Raw genomic sequence first — 22,301 nt, forward strand, 5'->3', positions numbered from 1 at the left:
TCTTGCATTCTCAAAGAAGGATTGTCAGTGTCAGAAAATGATGCTTTTTAGGAGACTAGGAACATAGGAAGCTACCTTATTCCAGGTCAGGCTATTCCTCCATCTAGCCCAGTATTGTCTACTCTGACTCCCAGTGGCTCTCCAGAAACTCAGACAAAACATAAGAAATAAGAAGAGCCCTGCTGGATCAGACCAAGGGTCCATCTAGTCCAGCATTCTGTTCACAGAGTGGCCAACCAGCTGCACATGGGAAACCCACAATCAGGACATGAGTGCGGCTGCAGCCTCCCACCCATATTCCCCAGCGACTGGTGTACAGAGGTATACTGCCTCGGATACTGGAGGTAGCATATTGCCATCAGGACTAGTAACCATTGATAGCCTTCTCTTCCAGGAATTTGTCTAACCCCTTTTAAAACCATCCAATTTGGTGTCCATCACTATGTCTTGAGGCAGTGAATTCTATAGTTTGACTATGCGCTGTGTGAAGAAGTACTTCCTTTTATTTGTCTGGAATGTCCCACCAATCAGCTTCATGGGATAACCCTGGGTTCTAGTGTTATGGTTATGAGAGAGGGAATAAAATGTCTCCCTAGCCACATTCTCCACACCATGCATAATTTGTACACCTCCATCATGGCTCCTTTTACTCGCCTTTTCTCCAAGCTACACAATCCCAGCTGTTGTAGCTTTCCCTCATAGGGGAGTTGCTCCAGCCCCTTGATAATTTTAGTTGCCCTTTTCTGCACAGGAAGGAGCCTTTCTCATCCCCTGCTTCCAAAGAAGATTCTTGAGCACCATTTCCTGGTAGAAAGGCGGGGTATAAATTAAATAAATAAAACAAACCTGAGATGTTCTGCATGTGAAGTAGATGCTCAACTACTAAGCTATGGTCTCCTCTCCTAATTATGAGCTTTGGTGAGAATGACAGGCATGTGAGCTGTTCTGTCCGGAGAGCTCCTCAGGACCTTCATTCTATGAATGAATAAAGACTACAGAGTCTTGCTTTTTTATTTAAGTATTTTATTGCTTATCACACTAATAGTGGCATCTCATATCTGGAATACCCGTCTGACAGATCTGAGAGGCACCTTCACTGATAACATTTAGGTGACAGGTTAAAACATTTTTACTTAACAACGTTTTTTTTTTAATTGACTACTCTGCTATTTCACTGTTTTTTTTTTCTGGTTTGTGGATTTTAATGGCTTCCTGGTGGTGGGTGGGGCCAAAGCCAAAAGTGCTCGAGGTCACCCATTTTCTCTCTCTCTATGCCACCCCATGCGCGCACTCTCTCTGTCTTTCTGCCTTCCCTTACTTTCTCTCCCACCCTCATCTTTGTGGTAGTCTCCAAGTTAGTTTAGATTTACTTTTTCTTGGCTAGGATTTGCATGACAGAGAAAAAGAGAAAGAGCAGGAGAACGGAGGGATGAAAAATGGTGTAAGTGGGACCTACAGACAGATAGTGAGAGTTTCTGACCCCCAATTTTGAACAGCCCTCCCCAAAAGAATTTCCCACCTAAAGTAAGATGTGAGAATTCCTCATCTTGGAGGGGGAGAGAAGGAGGCTGGGTCAGACATATGAACATACGAAGAGCCCTGCTGGATCAAACCAAGTATCCATCTAGTCCAGCATTCTGTTCACACAGTGTTGACCAGGAACCCACAAGCAGGGCACGAGCACAACAGCACCCTCCCACCCATGTTCCCCAGCAACCAGTGTACAGAGGTTCACTGCCTCTGGTAGTGGAGGTACCACATAACCATCAGGACTAGTAGCCATTGATAGCCTTCTCCTCCAGGAATTTGTCTACCCCCTTTTATAGCTATCCAAATTGGTGGCCATCACTACATCCTGTGGTAGCGAATTTCATAGTTTAACTATGTGCTGTGTGAAGAAGTCCTTCCTTTTATCTGTTCTGAATCTCCTACCAATCAGATTCATGGGATGGCCCTGGGTTCTAGTATTTTGGTAGAGAAAAATGTCTCCCTATCCACATTCACCACACCATTTATAATTTTGTACACCTCAATCATGCCTCCCCTTACCCTCCTTTTTTCCAAGCTAAACAGTCCCTGCTGTTGAAACCTTCCCTCTTAGGGGAGATGCTCCAGCCCCTTGATCATTTTAGTTGCCCCTTTCTGCAGGTTTTCCAGCTCTGCAATATCTTTTCTTAGGTACTGTGACCAGAACTGTACACAGTATTCTAAGCACGGTTGCATCATAGACTTGTATAAAGGCAGCACGATATTGGCAGTTTTATTCTCAGTTCCTTTTCTAATTATGCCTAACATGGAGTTTGCCTTTTTTTATAGCAGCTGCACACTGGGTTGAGATTTTCATAGAGCTCTCCACCACAACCCCAAGATCGCTTTCCTGGTCGGTCACTGCTAGCTCAGATCAGGCTATACTTGAAGTTGAGATTTTTTGCCCCAACATGCATCACTTTAGACTTGCTTACATTGAACTACATTTGCCATTTAGATGCCCATTCTCCCAGTTTGGAGAAATCCTTTTGGAGCTCTTCCCAATAATTTGGTGTCATCAGCAAACTTGGACACTTCACTGCTCACTCCTAATTCCAGATAATTTATGAACAAGTTGAAAAGCATTGGTCCTAATACAGATCCCTGTGGGACCCCAGTATTTACTTCCCTCCATCGGGAGAATTTATCATTTATTCCTAGTCTCAGCTTTCTGTTCTTTAACAAGCTACTGATCCATACGAAGACCTGCCCTCTTATTCCATGACTGCTAAGTTTGCTCAGCATTTTTTGGGGAGGGACTTTGTCAGAAGCCTTTTGGAAATCCAAGTAAACAATGTCTACCAGATCACCCCTCTCTACATGTTTACTGACATTCTCAAAGAACTCTAAAAGATTAGTGAGACAGGATTTACCTTTGCGGAAGCTGTGTTGATTCTTTTTCAGCTGGGCTTGTCCTTCTATATGCTTACTAACTTTATCTTTAACAATGCCTTCAACGAATTTACCCGGAACAGACATTAAGCTAACTGGCCTATAATTTCCCAGATCCCCCCTGGATCCCTTTTTAAAAATTGGTGTTAAATTGCCGATCTTCCAGTCCTGTTGTATAAAGGCTGATCTTAGGGACATGTTGCATACTTTGGTTAGAAGATCCGCAATTTCATATTTGAGTTCTTTGGCAACTCTAGGATGAATACCATCTGGGCCCGGTGATTTATTTGCTTTCAGTTTATCAATAAGATTGAGAACTTCATCTTTTGTCACCTCTATTTGCCTCAGTTCCGCAGACTCCCTTCCTGAAAACATAACTTCAGGCACAGGTAGGGATGTACAGATTCCCCACCGTCCGTTCCGGTGGGGAATCCGCGGGGTGGGGGAGGCGATCTGTTCCTCCCCCCCCCCCAGAATCCTCGCGGAGCAGCTCTGCTCCACGAGGATTCTGCAGAGCCGAGGGCCGCCTCTTACCTGAATCAACCGGAGCCCTTTGCCTCAGCACGGATCATCATTTTTAAAAGAAATGGCGATCGGCAGGATGAGCCCATAGACTTATACATAAAATAGAGCCATGACTCTTGCGTATAAGCCTATGGACACATAGTCTTATATGCAAGATTCACGGCTCTATTTTGCATATAAGTCTATGGGGACATCCTGCCGATCGCCTTTCTTTTTTTTTAATGGCGATTGGCGTGGAGGTGAACAGCTCCTGGTGCAACAAGCAGCTGTGCCATCCCGCATGGAATCCTCCAGGAGAGGAGGTAAGTGGGGCTGATCCTGAGGCCGGATTCCAAAGAATCCAGCCTGATTTGAATCCGCAGCGGATTTCTCTAACATCCCTAGGCACAGGTATCTGTCCTATATCTTCTGCAGTGAAGACAAATGAAAAGAATTCATTCAGCTTCCCTGCAGTCTCCTTGTCCTCCTTTCGTACTCCTTTAACTCCATTGTAATCCAATGGTCCAACTGCCTCCCTAGCTGGTTTTCTATAGGAAATGGCATACTGCAGCCTCCTCAGTCTCCTCCCTTCCCTGCCCCCAGGAACGCTCCCTTATCCCCATCTCTGCATTCCCATTTTCCAAGCACAGAGAGGTAGCCAATGCGGTTCTCTCCACGCCAGCTACAAGGGGGAGGATCAGGGAGCACTGCTTCTGGCTGCAAGGTCAGAGCCCTTGCTCTGACCTTGGAGTCGGCAAACTGAACTGAACTATGCCCAGGGGGGAGGGAGGCATTTATTTTATTTACAATATTTATATACTACTCCATATCTAGAACAGATTTCAGAGCAGTGAAATTCTATGATTTTGGATTCACCGGCATAAGATTTCGGATTCGCCAGCATAAGTTTTCGGATTTGCCAGCATAGGATTGCTCTCTTAGTGGAGGAAGCCAGGAAAAATAAAGAAGTTCACTTGGTGGCAGTAGTGAGGAGCTCTGAGCAAATAGGGGGCTAAATTTGCTGGTTTGCTACAGCCTGCGTAGTGACACCCTCAAACCACTATTTTGTATCTGGCTCCCATTGATGGACCTCAGGATCCAACACAAACATGTTTTTTTCCCAACAACCACAAGGCCTAGAAATTTACTTCTCTTTCTTATGTGATTTTTAAACTGATTTAAAAGTTAAATAAAAGCTAAAATTCTATGTGTGTATTTATTTCATTCTACAACTGCATGGTGGTCCCAACCTGGAATACGCCCAGAGGCAAAGACAGAGCTGGCTGTGTAGCAAACAACTTCCCATATGCCTCCAGGACATATTTTTCTCCATTGAACCATGGTTCCTTGAAAAACTGATACATCAAGATGCTGGCCTTCTTCCTCCTCCGCCCCCATTTTAAGCTATTTCCCTGTTAATAGAAGGCATTAGCAACATAGTGTACTCCTTCCCTGCATTTTTTTTTGCATTTGTTCTTCAGTCTTTTTTTAAAATGTGATTCCTCATTTGAGATGTATGTAGCCAGTCTCCTTCAAGTTCATACCATCTGTCTTGTCTTGCTAGGCCTCTCATTAATTCGGATGGTGCATCTGTAATGACAGGTTTGCAGTCTCATCAGTGCTTGGAATTGTGCCCGAAATTTTATTCCTTTGACCAAAATCCACTTCTCCAAAACATTCAAAATCTACTTAAAATGAGTATCTATCAGGTTTTTAAATGGATGTCTCTGAAACCACTTTGAACATTTAGAATCTTTGTGGATGGATATTTTGAATGGTTGCATCAGCTGAAATGCATTTTAAATCTTTATACATTTATATCTTTGATTTTTTGCATTCTGAAAGAGGAAAAATGTCCTCTTTCCGGGCACCATTGTGAGGTTTCTCCCTCCTTTAAAAACTATATGCTGTCTTGCAAAACACTGTGGATTGCTGCCGCTTGCCGCAAAGGCCATCACAATACTGTCCATTCCATACAATCTCTAATGTGCTATTGAAATAGGCCAGGCAAATACCAAGAAAACCAGTATAATTCTCTTCACAAGCTGGACCTGCAACAAAATGTTGCAGTGTGATCTCCCTCCTAAAAAGAGTGCTCCTATAGCCAGCTATTCCCTCTAAGCAAGGCATTCCACTTCCCTGTTCCTATCCATCCTAGATAGGCCTTTGATCCAACGCAGCATGAGTCTTATCTATGTTCTTATGTTCAAGTTGGCTATTTGGCTGTGCAGGTGCTGTGTTGGTCTTGTCAATGGTCCAACAAAGGTCTAATTGTGACTTTAACACATCTTGGTTCAACTCACTTTTCAAACAGTTTTAAGAGTGCGCTGAGTTGTGATTGGAAAATGCATTGAACCATTCACCAGATGAAGCAGTACATGCAAATCCACTGAGAAAGTCAACTTCTCTTGACTTCAACATGAAAACATTGGTAAGGATTCCCCAGAACACGGAGCTTAGGAATCTATAGTGATGCTATACTGTACCATTTTGGGGAAATACACTGGTAGCATTATAGAGCTGTACCCAGCGTTGTTCTGCTTCTGACACCAGATGCTCAGTTGAATGCACAGGGGGAAAAAATAAAATGTAGACAAATATCTAAGGAGGCTTTAATCAAAATGTATTTTTTTATTTTGAAGATTTATACTCTGTCTTTTGATTGAATATTTCTCATGGCAAATTATTATTATTATTTATTAGTAATAGATACCGCTTAATATAATATCCCTAAGCAATTCATATATAAATATTAAAACTCACATTTATACACTACTAAAATTAGTTTCCATTACAACAACAGTACAAAACAATACAGGGAACAGTAACACAGAGCAGCATATACTCAGAAGTAAGTCCCACTGTGTTCAATGAGGCTTACTCCCAGGTCATTGTGTACAGCTAGGCTGTACCTCTCTTCTGCTGTGGAGTTGCTCACCCTGTGGCTGATAGTCAGGGCCAGGGTGGTCTCCCCATTGCCATGCTGTTCTTCCTGAGAGGTAGCGGGTATAACTTCTCAGTGGCCCTTAGTCTTCTGTCTGAGGGATGGGTCCAGAGCCTGCTTCCCTTCAGTTCTAGAGTCCCAAGCAAACTAATTTGGCAAACTAATTATGCTAGAAATTGTGTGGTGTATATGTAGTAAATGCAAATGTATATTCATGCAGGTGTGGGTCTACACTTGCTACACTTGCTTTCAGACCTTTCTTTATTTTCAGCACCTAAAGCTAAAGTGAGAAGATAAGTTTTTCTGCCTAACGTTAAGTGCTTAGATATGATGGATTGAAGTGTTATATAAACATACCTTACATGAAGCATTTGTACTTCCACGTTTTTCTGTCCTGCAGAAAAACATAACATCATAATCAAACCAACGTGCTATTTTTTTCCAGGCTAAAGAAATAATCACGGCTAACCAGAAAGCATCCACTCCTCAGAAACCTTCTGACACCAATAAACTGCAAAGAAGTCTAAGAAGGTAATTGTTGTGATTTTTCTCTAGGCAGCATCTCAGTTTTTTATGGATTGGAAATAGGTGATTTATTTGTCAGTATATTGCTGCCCAGTTTGTCAGTACAATTGCTGCTGTGCAATTGTGCAGAGTAGCAAAAAATCATAATGTTGATTTGTATGAAGTAAAGCTTTACATGGAGGCTGTTGACTAATGGGTTGTCCAGTGCTTTTATAAACTTGCCTACTTCAGTGGTAAAGCCGAGAAAGCTCTTAGAACTACAACCAAGGTGTATTCTATTGACTGTTAGCCTCTTCTATAGTGTTATGGATTAAAACTCAAATTCCTCATCAAGAGAGGCCTCTGCAGATTCTTCTGTTTGCAAAGTGATATTTTCTGAGTACCAGAACAACTCAGGAGGAAAATGTCATTGGTTTGAATTCCCTCTCATCTTGTTAAGCCTTGACTTTCTTTAAAGGACTGATCTTACTCAAATGATCCAACATGTATTATTGATCAAGGACACAAGGCAGAATAGGTTCTCAGTGGAGAGGGGAAAAGGATGATATCTGTTGTGTGTTGTGAACAAAGACAGTCTTCCATTGGTTGGCTAGGGAAGCTCTGTGCTAGGTTATGTCTCACCATCAAGAGTTTCTGTGCTGTATATTAGACTTACATTCGGCTACTTCTTTAACTTACCTCCTTCCTTCCTTCCTTCCTTCCTTCCTTCCTTCCTTTTATTTATTTATATTAAATTTCTTAATTGCCCATCTGGCCGGTCACCTGGCCACTCTGGGCGATTTACAGCAATACAAAGAGTTTTAAAACAATAAAATTCTACATTAAAATATTTCTAAAAATACCCAAACCCACCCCAAATGCCTCCTTGAACAACCATGTTTTTAATAAGTGGTGGAAGCTCATTAAAGAGGGGCATGGCAGAGTTCCCCAGGAGGGAGTTCCACAGAGTGGGGGCCACCACAAAGAAGGCCCTCTCCCTTGTCCTCACCACCTTGCTGTCCTGGCTGATAGGACAGAGAGAAGGCCATCCAAGGCTGATCTTGTTAAGTGGCCTGTCTGGTGATGCTGGAGGTGCTCCTTGAGATAGGCTGGGCCGGGACCATATAGGGGTTTAAAGGTCAAAACCAACACCTTGAATTTGGCCGGGAAAACAGCTGGTATACGGTGCAACTCCTTCAGCACTGGAGTGATGTGATCATGCCGGCAGCTGCATTTAATCAGGTGAGCCGCCGCCTTCTGTACCAGCTGCAGCTTCTGAACCATCTTCAAGGGTAACCCCACGTAGAGCGCATTACAGTAGTCCAGACGAGAGGAGACCAGGGCATGTACTACCAATGGGAGCAGATGGTCAGGAAGGTAGGGGCACAGCCACCATATCAGATGGAGTTGGTACAGCGCTGTCCTGCTCACAGCTGACCCCTGGGCCTCCATGGACAGGTGGGAGTCTAAAATGACCCCCAGGCTGCAGACCTGGTCTTTCAAGGTTAGCCGTACCCCATTCAACACCAGGTCAACATCTCCCAACCTCCTCCTGTCTCCCACCAAAAGTACCTCAGTCTTATCAGGGTTCAGCTTCAGCTTATTCCTCCCCATCCAGCCACTCACTGTCTCCAGACATTTGGACAGGGATTCTACGGCCAACCCTGGTGAAGATTTGAACGAGAGGTAGAGCTGCGTGTCATCCGCATATTGATGACACCGCACCCCAAACCTCCTGATGATAGCCCCCAGCGGCTTCACATAGATGTTAAATAGCATCGGGGAGAGGATGGGACCCTGTGGCACCCCACAAGTGAGTGGCCATGGGTCCAAAACCTCCTCTCCCAGTGCTAACCTGTGGTATCTGCCAGAGAGGAAGGACCAGAACCACTGCAATATGATGTCTCCAATGCCCAACCCCTCCAGGCGGTCCAGGAGGATACCGTGGTCAACGGTATCAAAAGCTGCTGAGAGGTCGAGGAGGACAATGAAGGAGCATTCGCCCCTATCCAAAGCCCTCCTCATATCATCCACCAAGGTGACCAAGGCCATTTCTGTCCCATGCCCAGGCCTGAAGCCCGATTGAAATGGATCTAGATAACCTAGATAATTTGAGAGAATACTTTCCACATTAGCTTGCCTACCACAGAAGTTTGTATTTTGCAGAGGGTTCTGGGGCATATTCTGTGGTGCACACTAAGTTAATGTTGGGCACTGGCCAAAGCACCACCACCCTACACAAACTGAGTGTGTACCTGATATACTCTCCACCCCGAACCTGCACTTTGCAGGAAAATATTGTTAGTTTGGGGCCATCTGTCTTTCAGGAAGCTTGTCCACCATTATTGATCTTCACAGTGAGGAACTGTAAACGAACAAGGAAATCCAGGTTCCTAAACACAGGCTGAAAGCAACAGCTTTCACAAATACATGGTGGGGAAGTAATCTGGTAACTATTCAGGTTAGCAGTTAATCATTAAAAAAAAGCACACTTCTACTAGCAGCACCAATTCTTGACAATTCTCCAGATCTATCTTTTCTGCACACACAGAAGGAAAATGCAGTTAATGGGGTGGGGTGGGGTGAGGACTATGAATTTTCTAAGATGTTTGGAGGCTCAAACTATTGTCTAACTTAATATGAGGAGTTTCATGATAACAATAGCCTGATTGATGAGCTGTAGCAAGCCTTGGGCTCATGCACACCATCTTCCCCTTCACATGTAAGGGAGGAGCTTTAAAGTTTTGCTCACAGCTTGTAACAAAGGGCAGTTTTCTGTTTTGTCCAAATACAGGAAACTGGCTTGTACAAATCATAGTTAACAAACCAGGATTTATTCATTCATTCATTCATTACATTTCTAGGCCACCTAATAGCCAAAGCTCTCTGGGCGGTTCACAAAAATTAAAACCACAAGTACAGCGTAAAACAAACTAAAATATAAAAGGTTAAAACTACACTATAAAAGTACAGCCAGAATAAAACCTATCAAGTCAATAACAAATGTTTTCTGGGCAGATTACAAACAGTACATCAAACCCCATCTTGTTTTTGTTTGTTTTTTAAACTGAGCCCCATGCCTGCTCATTCCCAATCCTTCATATCATGGTTTGGAAGATGGTCTGAACAGGGCCAATATCTAAAACTCTGTTTTATGACAATATGGTATATAGTCCCGATCGGTGGTCTTCTGTTTCTTGAAAGTGGTCAGTTGTGGACATTCTTGCCATAGCTTAAGCGCTTTCAGCTTCCTCAGATTCCCACACCTCCCCAACTATTCCATGATTTTGCACACTGCATTGTTTCACTGTTTTTATTCTTGTTATCATTGCCTCATGTTGGGGAGGGCAGCTCCTGAAAATGTCACAGAATTGGCTTGAATCTAGACCCCTCCCCATAACGTCAGAGTCTTTACTAGGAACATGTGGAGATGTTTCAAAACTTTCATTAATCATATTTATGTCATGTACTGAACTTGGGGAACAAGTTGACCTAGACAACATCAGATGTGACTGAGACCTTATTTCCAGTGATTGATGTCTGGCCCTCAACAATGGTTGTAACTGTGTGTTTTTCCTGATAAGGCCCTAGCTTTAAAAGTCATATGACCTCAAACTTCCTTTTTGGTGGATATTCTTCCAACTCCTGCCTAATGACAAGGGTCAAAAGGCTCCTGGACACTGATAAACACTGATAAATATTCTGACCTGATATACGGTACCTTTCTATAAAATGGAATAACTGTTGCTGTTATTTTAGATGTATTATAATATTTTTGTATCCACTTCTTCCAGTGTCTTCTTCCCTCCCAGTTTCTTTTTCATACTAGTGTAAATCCCGTGTTGCCATAGGGGCTAGTAGTCTGAGAGTGATTGGATAAAAATTTATTTGTTGTTTCCCTTGCAACTGGAAGAGCTTTACACTTTAAAAATAAATGTACTACAAATAAACCGGCAAAGGTGAACCCCCCCAAAAAAGTTATTTTTTAAAAGATCATTTACGACTTCTTGAAGTTTGAGGTAGAAGACACATGATGTAAGATTTTTCTCTCTCTTCTCCCTCTGATGTCCTTTCAGCTCTTTTTCCTCAGCTTCTCTTCCTCCTACTCTACCTATCGCCAACTGACTTTTCTTCAGCCCTTTCAGCTCTTTCCCCTCAGCTTTTCTTCCTCCTCTGCTAGCTATCACCAACTGACTTTTCTTCAGCCCCTTTCCCAACATTCTGTGCCTGTCCTTCAGCACTCTTAAGAGCTCACAGGAGTAATTATTATTATACTTGCATGCACACACTGTGTCACAAGTTACATTACATGCACAGTATGGGGCATATGCATTAACCTCCCCTTTGCCTCAACCCTCTCCCTTGTCTCCTTTTGGAGCTCCCCAAAGCTTGGGCTTTGAACTATTTTGAAGTTTCAAAATTTTCTGCATGTCTACACTGCTGAAGTTTAAAACAAAAATGAGCAAAATCAGTCTGGTAGATCTCTAGTAATAAGCCTTACACTACCGTATTTTTACATAAGATTACTGAAGGAGTGGCTGTCTTGAGATATTCTGCAGGGGGCGTGTATGTGCTAAGTAAATTCTGGGATTGAAGTGGCCTTTCTGCTTGGGCTAATTGTAACCTTTTTATGTTCTCACACCCACTTTAATTTAATGGCAACAACCTCCCTGGATGTAAGGATGAATAAGAGTGACTGTAAAGCACTTAGAGGTATTAAGAGCTCTGCATAAATGACGAGAACCACAGACGGCTAACACTTCATAAAGGACACCCTTTAAATAATAGTGTAGATTTAATGGGAGGTCGCAGCTGGTGTAAAATCCAACATTCCACACCTGTAGAGGATGGGCCCATGGAAGCATATCAAACTAATTATCCACGGACTACTATGGTATGCTGTAGCATTTGCAGCTCAGTTCAAGGTACCAGTTGGAGGGAGCCATAGCTCAGTTTCCAGCATCTCCAGTTAAATTATCTCTGTCTCGGACCTTGGAATGCTGCTGCTAGTCAGAATGCTGGGCAAGGTGGACCAGTGGCCTGAACGAATACAAGGCAGCAGCTTCATACATTCATCATTTTGAAATATAAATTCTGAAACAGCCGGGGGGGGGGGGTGTCCAAGAGATTGCTCTCTTCTCCATATTATCACCATCACTATTACTTGCCCACAGGCTTAGAAATAACAAACAAATAAGGAAGAGGATGAAGACACAATAGCAAAAGGGCTCACAGAGGGTGCAACTAGGATGAGAAGGCCTGAGAAGGCAAAAAAGATTCATTTTGAAGTTATTTTTTATTTAAAGCCCCTCACAATCTCAGTGCTCAGCCAAAAGGATTCCTCTGATGATGTGTCTAAATAAATTTTTCCCAACCTGGTGTCTTCCAGATGTGTTGGACTGCAGCTCCCATTGCAGTCCAGCATGAGTGCATCTTGAGGGCACAGGTTTGGGAAGCCTGGTCAAAATTATCAGCATCTTCTGGGCAAGCTAGGAAGACAAAGCCTGACACATTTGCAGTTCATCTCCAAGTGGTAATGATTAAAAGGTCTTGACCTCCAGAATTGTTAATTTGGGGACAATGGAGATGCACTGCTCAGGACACTGTTATTCCTTAACAGATTTTTTATCAAACCTACCACAGGGCTGGTGTTGAAGGAATTTGTGCCACAATACCAAGCTACAAGAAGATGTTGAATTTCTCAAGATTGGGGGGTGGCACTTCTTCCAACCCCCATCCCTGAATTTCACAAAGACACACTACTTTTCACAGGAGACTTGCAAGATTAATAGTAAAAGAAATACATTCCAAAGGAGCTAAACATGCATGCAAATAGAAGCCAAATTCAGAGTCCCAACTTTATTTTATTGCTCCAGTTTGGGATACAATTTTTTTGTTTCTTTAGAAAAATGTGTCTTTGAGTACTCCCCCTGTACCTGGCACACAAGGAGAAAAGGCACTTTCCGAGCTTACAGGTGCCTGATAGATAACACCTCAAAAGTGCTGATGCTGAAAGACTGGACTTTTCCAGCAGACTGCTCAGCACTTGCAGTGAGGCAGAAAATCCAGGCAAGCATGAGAGGTGGATAATGGATCCCGGTTTCACTGCAGTTCAGCAGCAGAGACTGTTGTCTGATTTTGTCATCCTAATCTGTTAGCCTGACAGTTCTGTCTGGTGGGCATTTTGTAGAGTTGCTGCAACAGGTCCACCGCAGGCAATTACATTGCAGTACTACTGTGTCCAGAAGTTCTTCAAGCAGTGGGGATGGGGTGGGAGAAAATATGCTAGGCTGACTGCACGTTCCTCCAGTGAGACCTTGTTTGCTATTTTTGTTGTTGTTTGCACTAACTGACCTCATCTTCACTTGACAACAGATGTTATAAAAGTGCCTGATATTGTTCTGAAGTTCATAGCACCATAAAGCTTTCAATAGTCTTCCTGAAGAAAAGCATTTGAGCCTTCAGTCCTGAGCTTCAACTGGCAATAAACATTTCTACTTCTTTTTTTCTGCTTTGTTATGGTGACTAACATTTAGCATTTCCCTATGCAGAGGGAAGTATATGGGAGTAAACTTTAAAATTCTATAGAACAAAGTGTAAACCCAGTTCTGGTCCCCTGTTCATCTGGTCCCCTGTTCTGCTGGCATAGATGATGGACTGAAAATCCATTATGAGTCATGCAAAGAGCATTTGGATGAAGGCCTTCATTTTGCTTCCATTGACATTTCCTTTGGAGTTCTTGCCTCCATTTTTTTTATTAGTTAGAGCATGTCCACACTTTGCAAAATATAGGAAGTAAATAATCAAAGATAGCAAACCTCTGTCTGTCTAGCTCTATAATTTAGATTCATAGCATTTCCATCATCTATATTGGAGTGGTAAAGTATAATTAAGTTTAGTTAATTATACTTTTTTATTGTGTGGTTACGAATCTCATCACGTAACAAAATATATATATATTAAAATCACAATTACAATTAAGCATAAACTGATATAAACATTCCATTTAAAGAGCAACCAATGTTTATTTGTCAACCAAAGGTGTGTTTTTATCACAGCTTTCCAGAGACTTTGTGTAATTGGGGGATTATATGGAAAAGGATAAATAGCTGGAATGAAGCAACTGAGCTAAATCTGCAATGAAGATAATATGATGAAAACACGTTCTTCAGCAACCTGCCAATTATACCTTGATGTGTAAAGCAAATTGCTACTTTAAAATGATTTTGCATAAGCTAAAAAACCCTATATGTAGACCTTCTGGTTATAACACACAATGGACTTGACTAGCCTTGGTTTTAGACTCACTTTTGATTTAACACATAATGTACAAAAACAAGAATTTGTTACTATGAGATCAACAGACACCTGAAGGGAAAGCAGGAAATAGCAGAAAATATTACATAGTGCTCAGTGAATAACAGCAGATGGAACAAGTCAGCATTAGCTTAGCACCAAAAGTTTTAACGGTTACCTGTGAGGGAATTAAAAAGAAAACCCCAAACTGAAAAGTAGCCATGCTTCAACAGAGGAATGGCAGTGTGTGGGGCTGCTTAACCCTACCCCTTTCCAACTTCTGCCTGCACAAAATGGCCCTCCCTAGCTATTTTTCTCCGCACCGGGGATAAGATGCAGGGACCTCATAACTTTCTCCTTCCAGGTAGGAAAGCTGGTGGGGGTTAGAAGAAAAACAAAGGAAGGAAAAGACAACCCCTCCTTGCCTGCCTGTCTTTCACCCCACTGTTTACCTGTCTTCCATGTTTGTCCCTTAGGTTGTTTATGATCCAGCCAGTTTTTTGCCAGCATGCCCTCAACGTCGTACCCATCCATTTCAATGCAAGGGCCAATTCTCCATGCATCACCCTCTGCTATTGAGTATGGAAGCCTGCTTGTGCAGGAGCTTTATATGTGCTGCTTTGGAAGCTCATAGTTGCTTGGATCAGTGTATGGCATTGTGCATCCTACCATTGTAAACTTTAACATGGCAAGCCCGGAAGTAGAAAGAGGAGCCTGCAAGGTTTCTCAGAAAGTGGAAGAAGTTGGAGTGGGAGCCCTTGAACCCTGATCACACTGTGAAATATGGATTTAATTTTCCCCAGGACCACTCAGTTGATCAGGCTGAGAGGTTTGGGATCTTATGAGGAGGAGAAGAACACGCACACAATCAATGTAGATGAAAGAAAAGGAGATTTATTGAAATAAAAAGAAATAAGCAAAAGTAGAACCTCCCCAGAGAGTTGCACGCTCTCTGAGGCTGAAGAGGTCACACACCTCTCAGGCACAAACTTGATTACAAACAAATCTCAGAGAGTTTCAGGCTCTCTGCAGCTCAAGACAGAAGAGGGTACATGCCTCTTAGGTACAAACTTAATTACAAAGAAATCTCAAAGAGCTTCAAGCCCCCTGAATCTCAAGAGGTTCCACGCCTCTTAGATTAGAGCCCCAAGCCAACAATCCTCAAGAAGTTGCACGCTTCTCTGAGGCTTTAAGAGGTCGCACACCACTTAAGGCAGAAACTTAGTTACCCAAATGTGGTGCATTAAATGACTAAAAATACAGTTAGCCCCTGTTTTTTGCTCAGCTCCAGATCGGCCCAATGCCGCAAGTGGCCCACTGGGACAACGATGATACAGTGTTAGCCAGGCCCAGGCCCAAGCCTGCCGTCTTATATCCAAACCAACAGGGAGTATGACAGAATAAAGATAGCTGCTCCCATGTCTAAGTCCTGGACAATAGAATCCTTTCCCTGAATTTTAGCCAACACATACTCACCACAATGCTATCAAGTACTTGGCCAGAGCACTTAACGCGTGTCCAGTTGGATCGAGGGTACTGTTGGTTTGTGCACGTACAAATGATCCAGATGCAGCCACACCCCTCCCGAGCAATGGCAGATGCAGGGGTTTTATGCTCTTCTTTCTCGCTGGGGGCTCCTGAGATCAAAGAGGGGTTCAGTATGTTCTTTGCTGATAATACATCATGTGCCCAATTTCCCAAGATTGACATTTGTTGTAGACAGCCAAGCACCTCCTTCTGACTCCCCGACATTTCTATGGTTATAAAGTGCCGTCCTTGTTATCAGAACATCTGCAGATACCCCTCTTTTATTGGCCCATGTCTATCTTCTGTAACTGATACTTTGGTAGGGGTGTACGAAACCCCGCTTAGCTGGCTCCGCCAGGTTCCGCAGGTGGGGGGAGGCAATCCGTTCCTCCCCCCAGAATCCTGCCTGGCTGGCTCCGCTCTGCGGCCAGGCCATGGAGCCGCCGGCCAAGCCAACCCGCAGTGGGACCTCCAGCCGCTACCGGGCTGGTGCGGATGCAAATGGCGTCCTGTGTAGGGGACGCCATTTGCGTCACTACGCCAACCCGTGATAGGCTACATAAATATTTATGTAGCCTATCACGGCAAAAAAAACAGCGAACGCAAATGGCGGCTACGGCGGCCGCCATTTGCGTTCCCTTTTTTTCCCGCCATGATAGGCTACATAAATATTTATGTAGCCTATTACGGCAAAACAGAGGGGCGCAAAAGGCGGCCACTACGCCATTTGCGCCCCTCTGTTTTGCTGTGATAGGCTACGTAAATATTTACGTAGCCTATTGCGGCGGAAAAAAAGGGAATGCATATGGCGGCCGCCGCCATTTGCGTTACCTTAGTTTTCCCGTGATAGGCTACGTAAATACTTACGTAGCCTATCACAGCTTCTGCAGGGACGCAAATGGCATCCCTGCGTTAGCCATGATAGGCTACGTAAGTATTTACGTAGCCTATCACGGCTATATGGAAGAAGCGAATGGCGGGCGCAGATGCGGCCGCCATTCGCAATGCAGCGTGGATGGCAGCAGGTAGGTGCTCCATTCCGGGCCCATTTCACGGGGGGGAGGGGGCTCCGTTCTGCCACGGATTTCAGGGGGCCGAATACACTGGCATTCGGCCTCACCAAGATCCGTGGCAGAATTCTCCGCCATGCTTATACTTTGGCAATCTTCAGCACACACCAGAGCACCCTCTTCTGGCCTTCCTTCAATAAGACCATTCATTCTCTATTCACACCTCCCCTTCCTGATCTGGGCTATTCACATGACATGGACTGGTTTAGAATGTTGACCGTCCTTTTCACATTTCATAGTTTTCTAATTCACATTCAGATATCATGGGCTACAGATTACATTTCAGGATGTTTACAATTTTAGGCTTGTGTTCAGGGTCAAACTCTGCATTCTATTTCTTTTCACACCACATTTTGGCGCCTACAGTCTACAAGATTATCCATTACAAGAAAGGGAGGGGAGTTATAGTGGGAAGCAATTTTCATTGACAAACATCTAGTAAAGTTGAATTTTAAGAAATGAGAGAAATTAATAAAAGTGATAGAGTATTAAAAGTAAATATTTAAAGTAAATATAAGTGGATATGAGGAGGCATTAAAAAGACAACGTGAAGAAAAATAGGAAAAAATAAAATCACACTGTGTCAACACCAATAATAATATTGGTCTGCCATGTAAATCTCTTGCCTTGACTCCAGCTGGGAGCTATGGAACATAGTGTGAATCCCCTAAGGCAATTGTATTGTAATGTTAGTTGATACTTGCTTTCCAATGCCTATAGCAGGAGACATACAGTAGTTTAAAAAGTGGTCTGAGGCATTGTTTTCCATGAAATACATGGAAATACATACATAAATATTTCTTTTGTCCCACTGTTGCCTCTGGCCAAACTGTTGTTGCAGGTTTTTGAAACAATATCCAAACCTGCAAAACCTGTTTGCCAGGTTTCAGAGTCTCCTCCTTCTCCTTAACTTGGCATCTCAAGGTAAGCCAAAATAGATGTGCATGTAGTTGCTCCACTTTTACCACCAGGGCTAGATCCACCCTAAAATACCCACAAAATCAATAGCTGTCACCATCTTCTGGATCACCAGAGCAGTAGGGCACTTAAATACTATTGGGGTCGGAGGGAGAGATTGTGCTGGAGTATTCAGTTATGATTCCACCAATTTCCAGTCTCTGTCCAGCTAGGTCCAGTAGGCAGGCAGGTTATATCCTAAAAAGGATCCATTTTAAGAGGCAATAATTGAATCAGGAATCAAAATTATATCTCTGCCGTTCTAGCAAAAGATGCAGCATGGATTCCAGGGAACTACAACTGAAGACTTTTAACAAAATATTTATAGGATGTTGTCTGTGAAATTGATGCAATCATATAATTGTTGCCTGTTAAGAAGGTGTGAAGGAAGATTAGAAGTTTATGTAAAACAAAGGTTAACTAATGGTATCCTTTTGCCCTTTATGTAAAAAGGTAGCGTGGAGGCCTAAATGAAACCAAGGTAGAGATGTACAAGAATTTCATTTCTGTTTGCAAATCATGCAGACATGTCCTATTCGTAACCCTGAACACAAATGCTAGCAAGAGCAGGGTTGTGGGGGTTTTGGAGAAATGTAAGCAAATTCCTAAATAATAATAATAAGTATTATTATTATTATTATATTTTTACCCCGCCTTTTTCCCAGTACTGGGATACAAGGCAGCTTACAAAAATGAAAACATATACAATCAAAACATATGAAAATATACAAAAGTTAAAATATAAATTAAACAACAATACAATTATAATTATATTAAAACATTAAAACAGCATTTTGTTATTGCATTTGAAAAATGTACTTTTGGGAAATATGTAATACACATATTTTAAAAAAAAATACGCATTTTCTCACTTTAATCAATGCGGGGGATGTACACACTTTTGAAAAATGGCACAGAAATGTACACTTTTCCCATTCGAATGAGCCAAAAAACAGGTCATAAACTGGAGCGAGCCAAAATGAGCTTAAAAGTGAATTTCAGAGAATTTTGGTGAGCGCGAAAATCCCTGGTTCTCCCACCCCTAAGCCAAGGTGAGGTACAGGTTTACACATTATGTGTAATTCTGACAATTTAGCCTGTTGCATACCAGCTTTCTGTGACAAGAAATAAACATGGGATAAAGGTACCCATCATGATAAATTACCACTTTCAAACCATCTTCCGCTCTGTTAAAAAAAAATAAAATTAAATCCCCAAACTATTGAATCTGTCTTCAATATTTTAAAAAGGCCTAAAAAGAAGCAAGCAGATTTGACATGGGTATTGTAGGAACATAGGAAGCTGCCTTATGCTGAGTCAGACCATGGTACATCTAGCCCAGTATTGTCAACACTGACTGGCAACAGCTCTTCAGGGCTTCATTCAGGATTCTTTCCTAGCCCGGAGATACTGTGGATTGAACCTGGGACCCTGGATGGGCTCTGTCACACTGAGCTATCATGGCCCTATTGTCAACTAGTGCAAGTACCAGCAGGTTGGCAGTTGGGTAATATTCCCCAAACTATAAGGATGTTTGGATAAGGTTGCCTAGAAAACTTGTGAAATTGTTGTGTTAGAAGTTCTGCAGAAGCTACTGGGTGAGCATATTTCTGTCCTAACTAAAGTCTACCAAATCCTGCCAACAGAGATTAATCTTGGTCTCGGAAGTCCTTTTCAGCTTAAAAGGACTTCTCTTCCGTTTTACATTAAGGTGATGTCATGCACATAACCATTAGCTGCACATTGTTTCATTTGATTTTTATTACAGAAATGAATGTACAGAGAAGCTGGAAGTGGACCCTAGCAAGTATTCATTCCCTGATGTAACAAATATTGTCCGGGAAAAGGATCGGATTGGACAAGGGCCTTTAAGGCTTCAGCAGCAAAAAGTTGTGGATACCAAGAACATATCAGTGTCCTTTGATGATGACAACCCAGATGTTCCACCTTTAATTTGAAATATGGAGAGAGTTTCTTTTGAGTTTAGCGCACGACTCGCCTGTCGACAGACAAGCTTTGTGCCTTTTATCCAGTTTCCTTATTCTGTTGTATAAATAAATAGATCTGCTGTTCTATAAACTCATCTCGTGTAGCTGTCTCTAGTGGTAATTGAAATCCCTGTCAAGATTGGAGCCCTGCTCTACTAAACAGCACATCAGTTCACAATTACATGGGCCTTGTTTCACATGTTGTGCTTAGTCAGGGCTCTTACATCAACTCTAGGGATGGTGTGAATCATTTTCAGGGTCTGAGGCAAATCTCTCTCACATAGTGAAATTGCTTCGGGATGCAAGGCCAGGCTTGTTCTAAGCCACTGAGGTGGGAAGGGGGCCAAACAGCAGATCCAGGGTTTATTCTTTCCTGCTCACCAGGAGGAAAAGAGAAGAGTTAGCTATGTTCCAAAGTATCACAAGACATCCAGAGTGAAGGGTGCGGTGGTAAGATTTTTCTGGATTTGGAGCACTCTTGAGAGTTTTAGTGAAAGCATCCGTGTCAGCCTTCTTTTTTCTTTTTTTTAACTAGTAGGAAGAGTTCAGCCAAATATTAGAAATGGGTACAGAAATAAGGACATGAAGCTCAGTTGTAGATTAATGGGATGGCTAAGTGCCAGCCCCAACTTGCCTTCCCAGTTAACTTTGCCCCACTTCTTTCCTTTTCCCCCAATCCCCCCGCTCCCTATGTTCTGTCCCATGGCACCCTTGTCTCCATCTCTGTTTCCCCAAGTCCTGCATTGTGTCTCAGTTGTTTTTCCAGATAGTTATTGTACCAAGTAAGTTATTGCTCACCTCAACAGATGCACATTCAGTCTTGAGCCTTCCGGCCTACTAAGCATGGGAGGGGTCAAGGAAGTCTTGCCCTGTTCAATAGTGGACACTTGTGTGGTTGCTGAGCAGCAGTACCTGCAATTCCTCCCCTATTCCCCTTTCCCCTCGCTTTCCAGACTAATTCTAGTAGCCAACTTTGTTGAAATAAGTACAGTTGTACTTGCCTTAAATTGGCAGAGGTTGCATCGCACAAGGAGGGAGGGAAAGGAGCATTACTCCAACTCTGTCACCCTGAGGGCCAGCTGGTGGCCTTCTACAGGTCAGATTGTGTTCATGGGGTGCCCGTCCCCAGTCCTTAGGCAGTCCTTACTGTGGCTGCCTTACTGTGAGGTGTTAGCTGCTAAATAAACTAGTAGGTTTGAGACGATGGCCAGGATTGGATTAACTGCTGCAGATGTCACAAAGGCACTGACTCTTGCTTAAAGCAGGGGAAACCCTTGCTGTTTTTCCCTCTGTCCTCTGCAGTATCACTGGGGGAGATCTTGAAAAGCCATTATTGGTCTGAGCTTATGTATCAGGGTAAATGGATCAATAGTCTAAGTTTATGGCATCTCCTTTTGTCAAATACAGCTTTTCTCTATTGACCATTACTGCCTGTGGGCCTGTTCAAACATGCACAGGGAAGAAGAGTTTGTGAAAAGTCAGAGGGAGAGGGTTAGTGGAACCACTGCAAGTGGTCCACCACACAATCGCAGAATCACACGGGGCTGCGCAGTTCCACTAACCACCCCGTCTACAGTTACCTGTGGGTTTTCCAGGACTGTGTCCCGGTGTCCTGCGGCTGAATCGCGTTCCCAGCGGCTGCTCCGTAGGAAAAATGGGGGTGTGAGCATAGAAAATGTCCATGGTAGCTAGATCATCACCCCCACAGACTCTATGGTTCCATCCCGGAAGTCCTCCAAGGCCTATTGTTTCATCCACACAGCCTGCCACATGACATGGTAAGCCACACTGGGACCCCTTAACCCTATTGCAGCAAGTGGGTAGTGAGTGTGGTTAGCACGGGGTTAACTGCCCCTCCTGACCTGGGAAAACACCCTCCAGATGCAAGGCTAAGCCACCGTGGGTAGAATTTTTACCCCGCCCACAGTGGCTTAGCATTGTGTCTGAACAGGCCATCTAAGAGTTGGCCTAATTCTCTCAAAGGTGATAAAACTGTCTGAGCTGTGACACCAAGACCACAGATGGGGCTTGCGTCAATACTCTTGTGTCAAGAGAAAAGCTCTAGCCTAGCCTCCTTCCTGACATGCTGGTTTTCTATGTAGAAGGGTTGAACACCATTTAATCACACGAGTCACCACCTGCAGTTTGAAGTGGTACAGCCCAGAGACAGATTTACCACCTTAATGAGAACTAGGAGGCCTAAGTAGAAAGAGTTTGGATCTTGTTATCCAAAGGCATTATGCCACTGAATACCAGCTGCTCAGGAGCAACAGCAGGAGAAAGCTCATGCCCTGCTTGTCAGGGAAGAGGATGCTGAACGAGAGAGACCTTCAGCCTCATCCATCAGGGCTGTCCCAGTCTTGGGTGTATCTAGTGCAGCATTCCCCAATCTGGTGCACTCTGGAGGTATTGTGCTACAGCCCCCATCACCCCTGACCATTGGCTGTGCTGTCGGGCTCATGGGAACTATAGTCCGTAGCCTCAGGCAGGCACCAGGCTGGGGAAGGCTGATCTAGAGGATGCTCTTGGGTTTTGGCAGGTCACAGGAGGCAACATGTTTTTCTGCTCAGAGGGCTCACAGCAATACAGCCA

General features: G+C 43.4%; 1 protein-coding gene across 1 annotated transcript in view; it reads left to right on the plus strand.

Moving 5' to 3' along the window:
* The window catches only part of DNAAF11 (dynein axonemal assembly factor 11), a 52,321-nt gene extending 32,509 nt beyond the window's left edge, over positions 1–19,812 (plus strand). Inside the window, exons 11-12 of the mRNA XM_084848764.1 lie at positions 6,813–6,898; positions 19,490–19,812. Coding sequence (XP_084704890.1) covers positions 6,813–6,898; positions 19,490–19,679 — 276 coding nt within the window. The 3' untranslated portion in view covers positions 19,680–19,812. The remainder of the gene's footprint in view (positions 1–6,812; positions 6,899–19,489) is intronic.
* The last annotated feature ends 2,489 nt before the right edge of the window (positions 19,813–22,301 follow it).

This window comes from Heloderma suspectum, chromosome 4, assembly GCF_057233095.1.
Source record: "Heloderma suspectum isolate Gila_16-S chromosome 4, 16-S_ref, whole genome shotgun sequence".
Lineage (NCBI taxonomy): Eukaryota > Metazoa > Chordata > Lepidosauria > Squamata > Helodermatidae > Heloderma > Heloderma suspectum.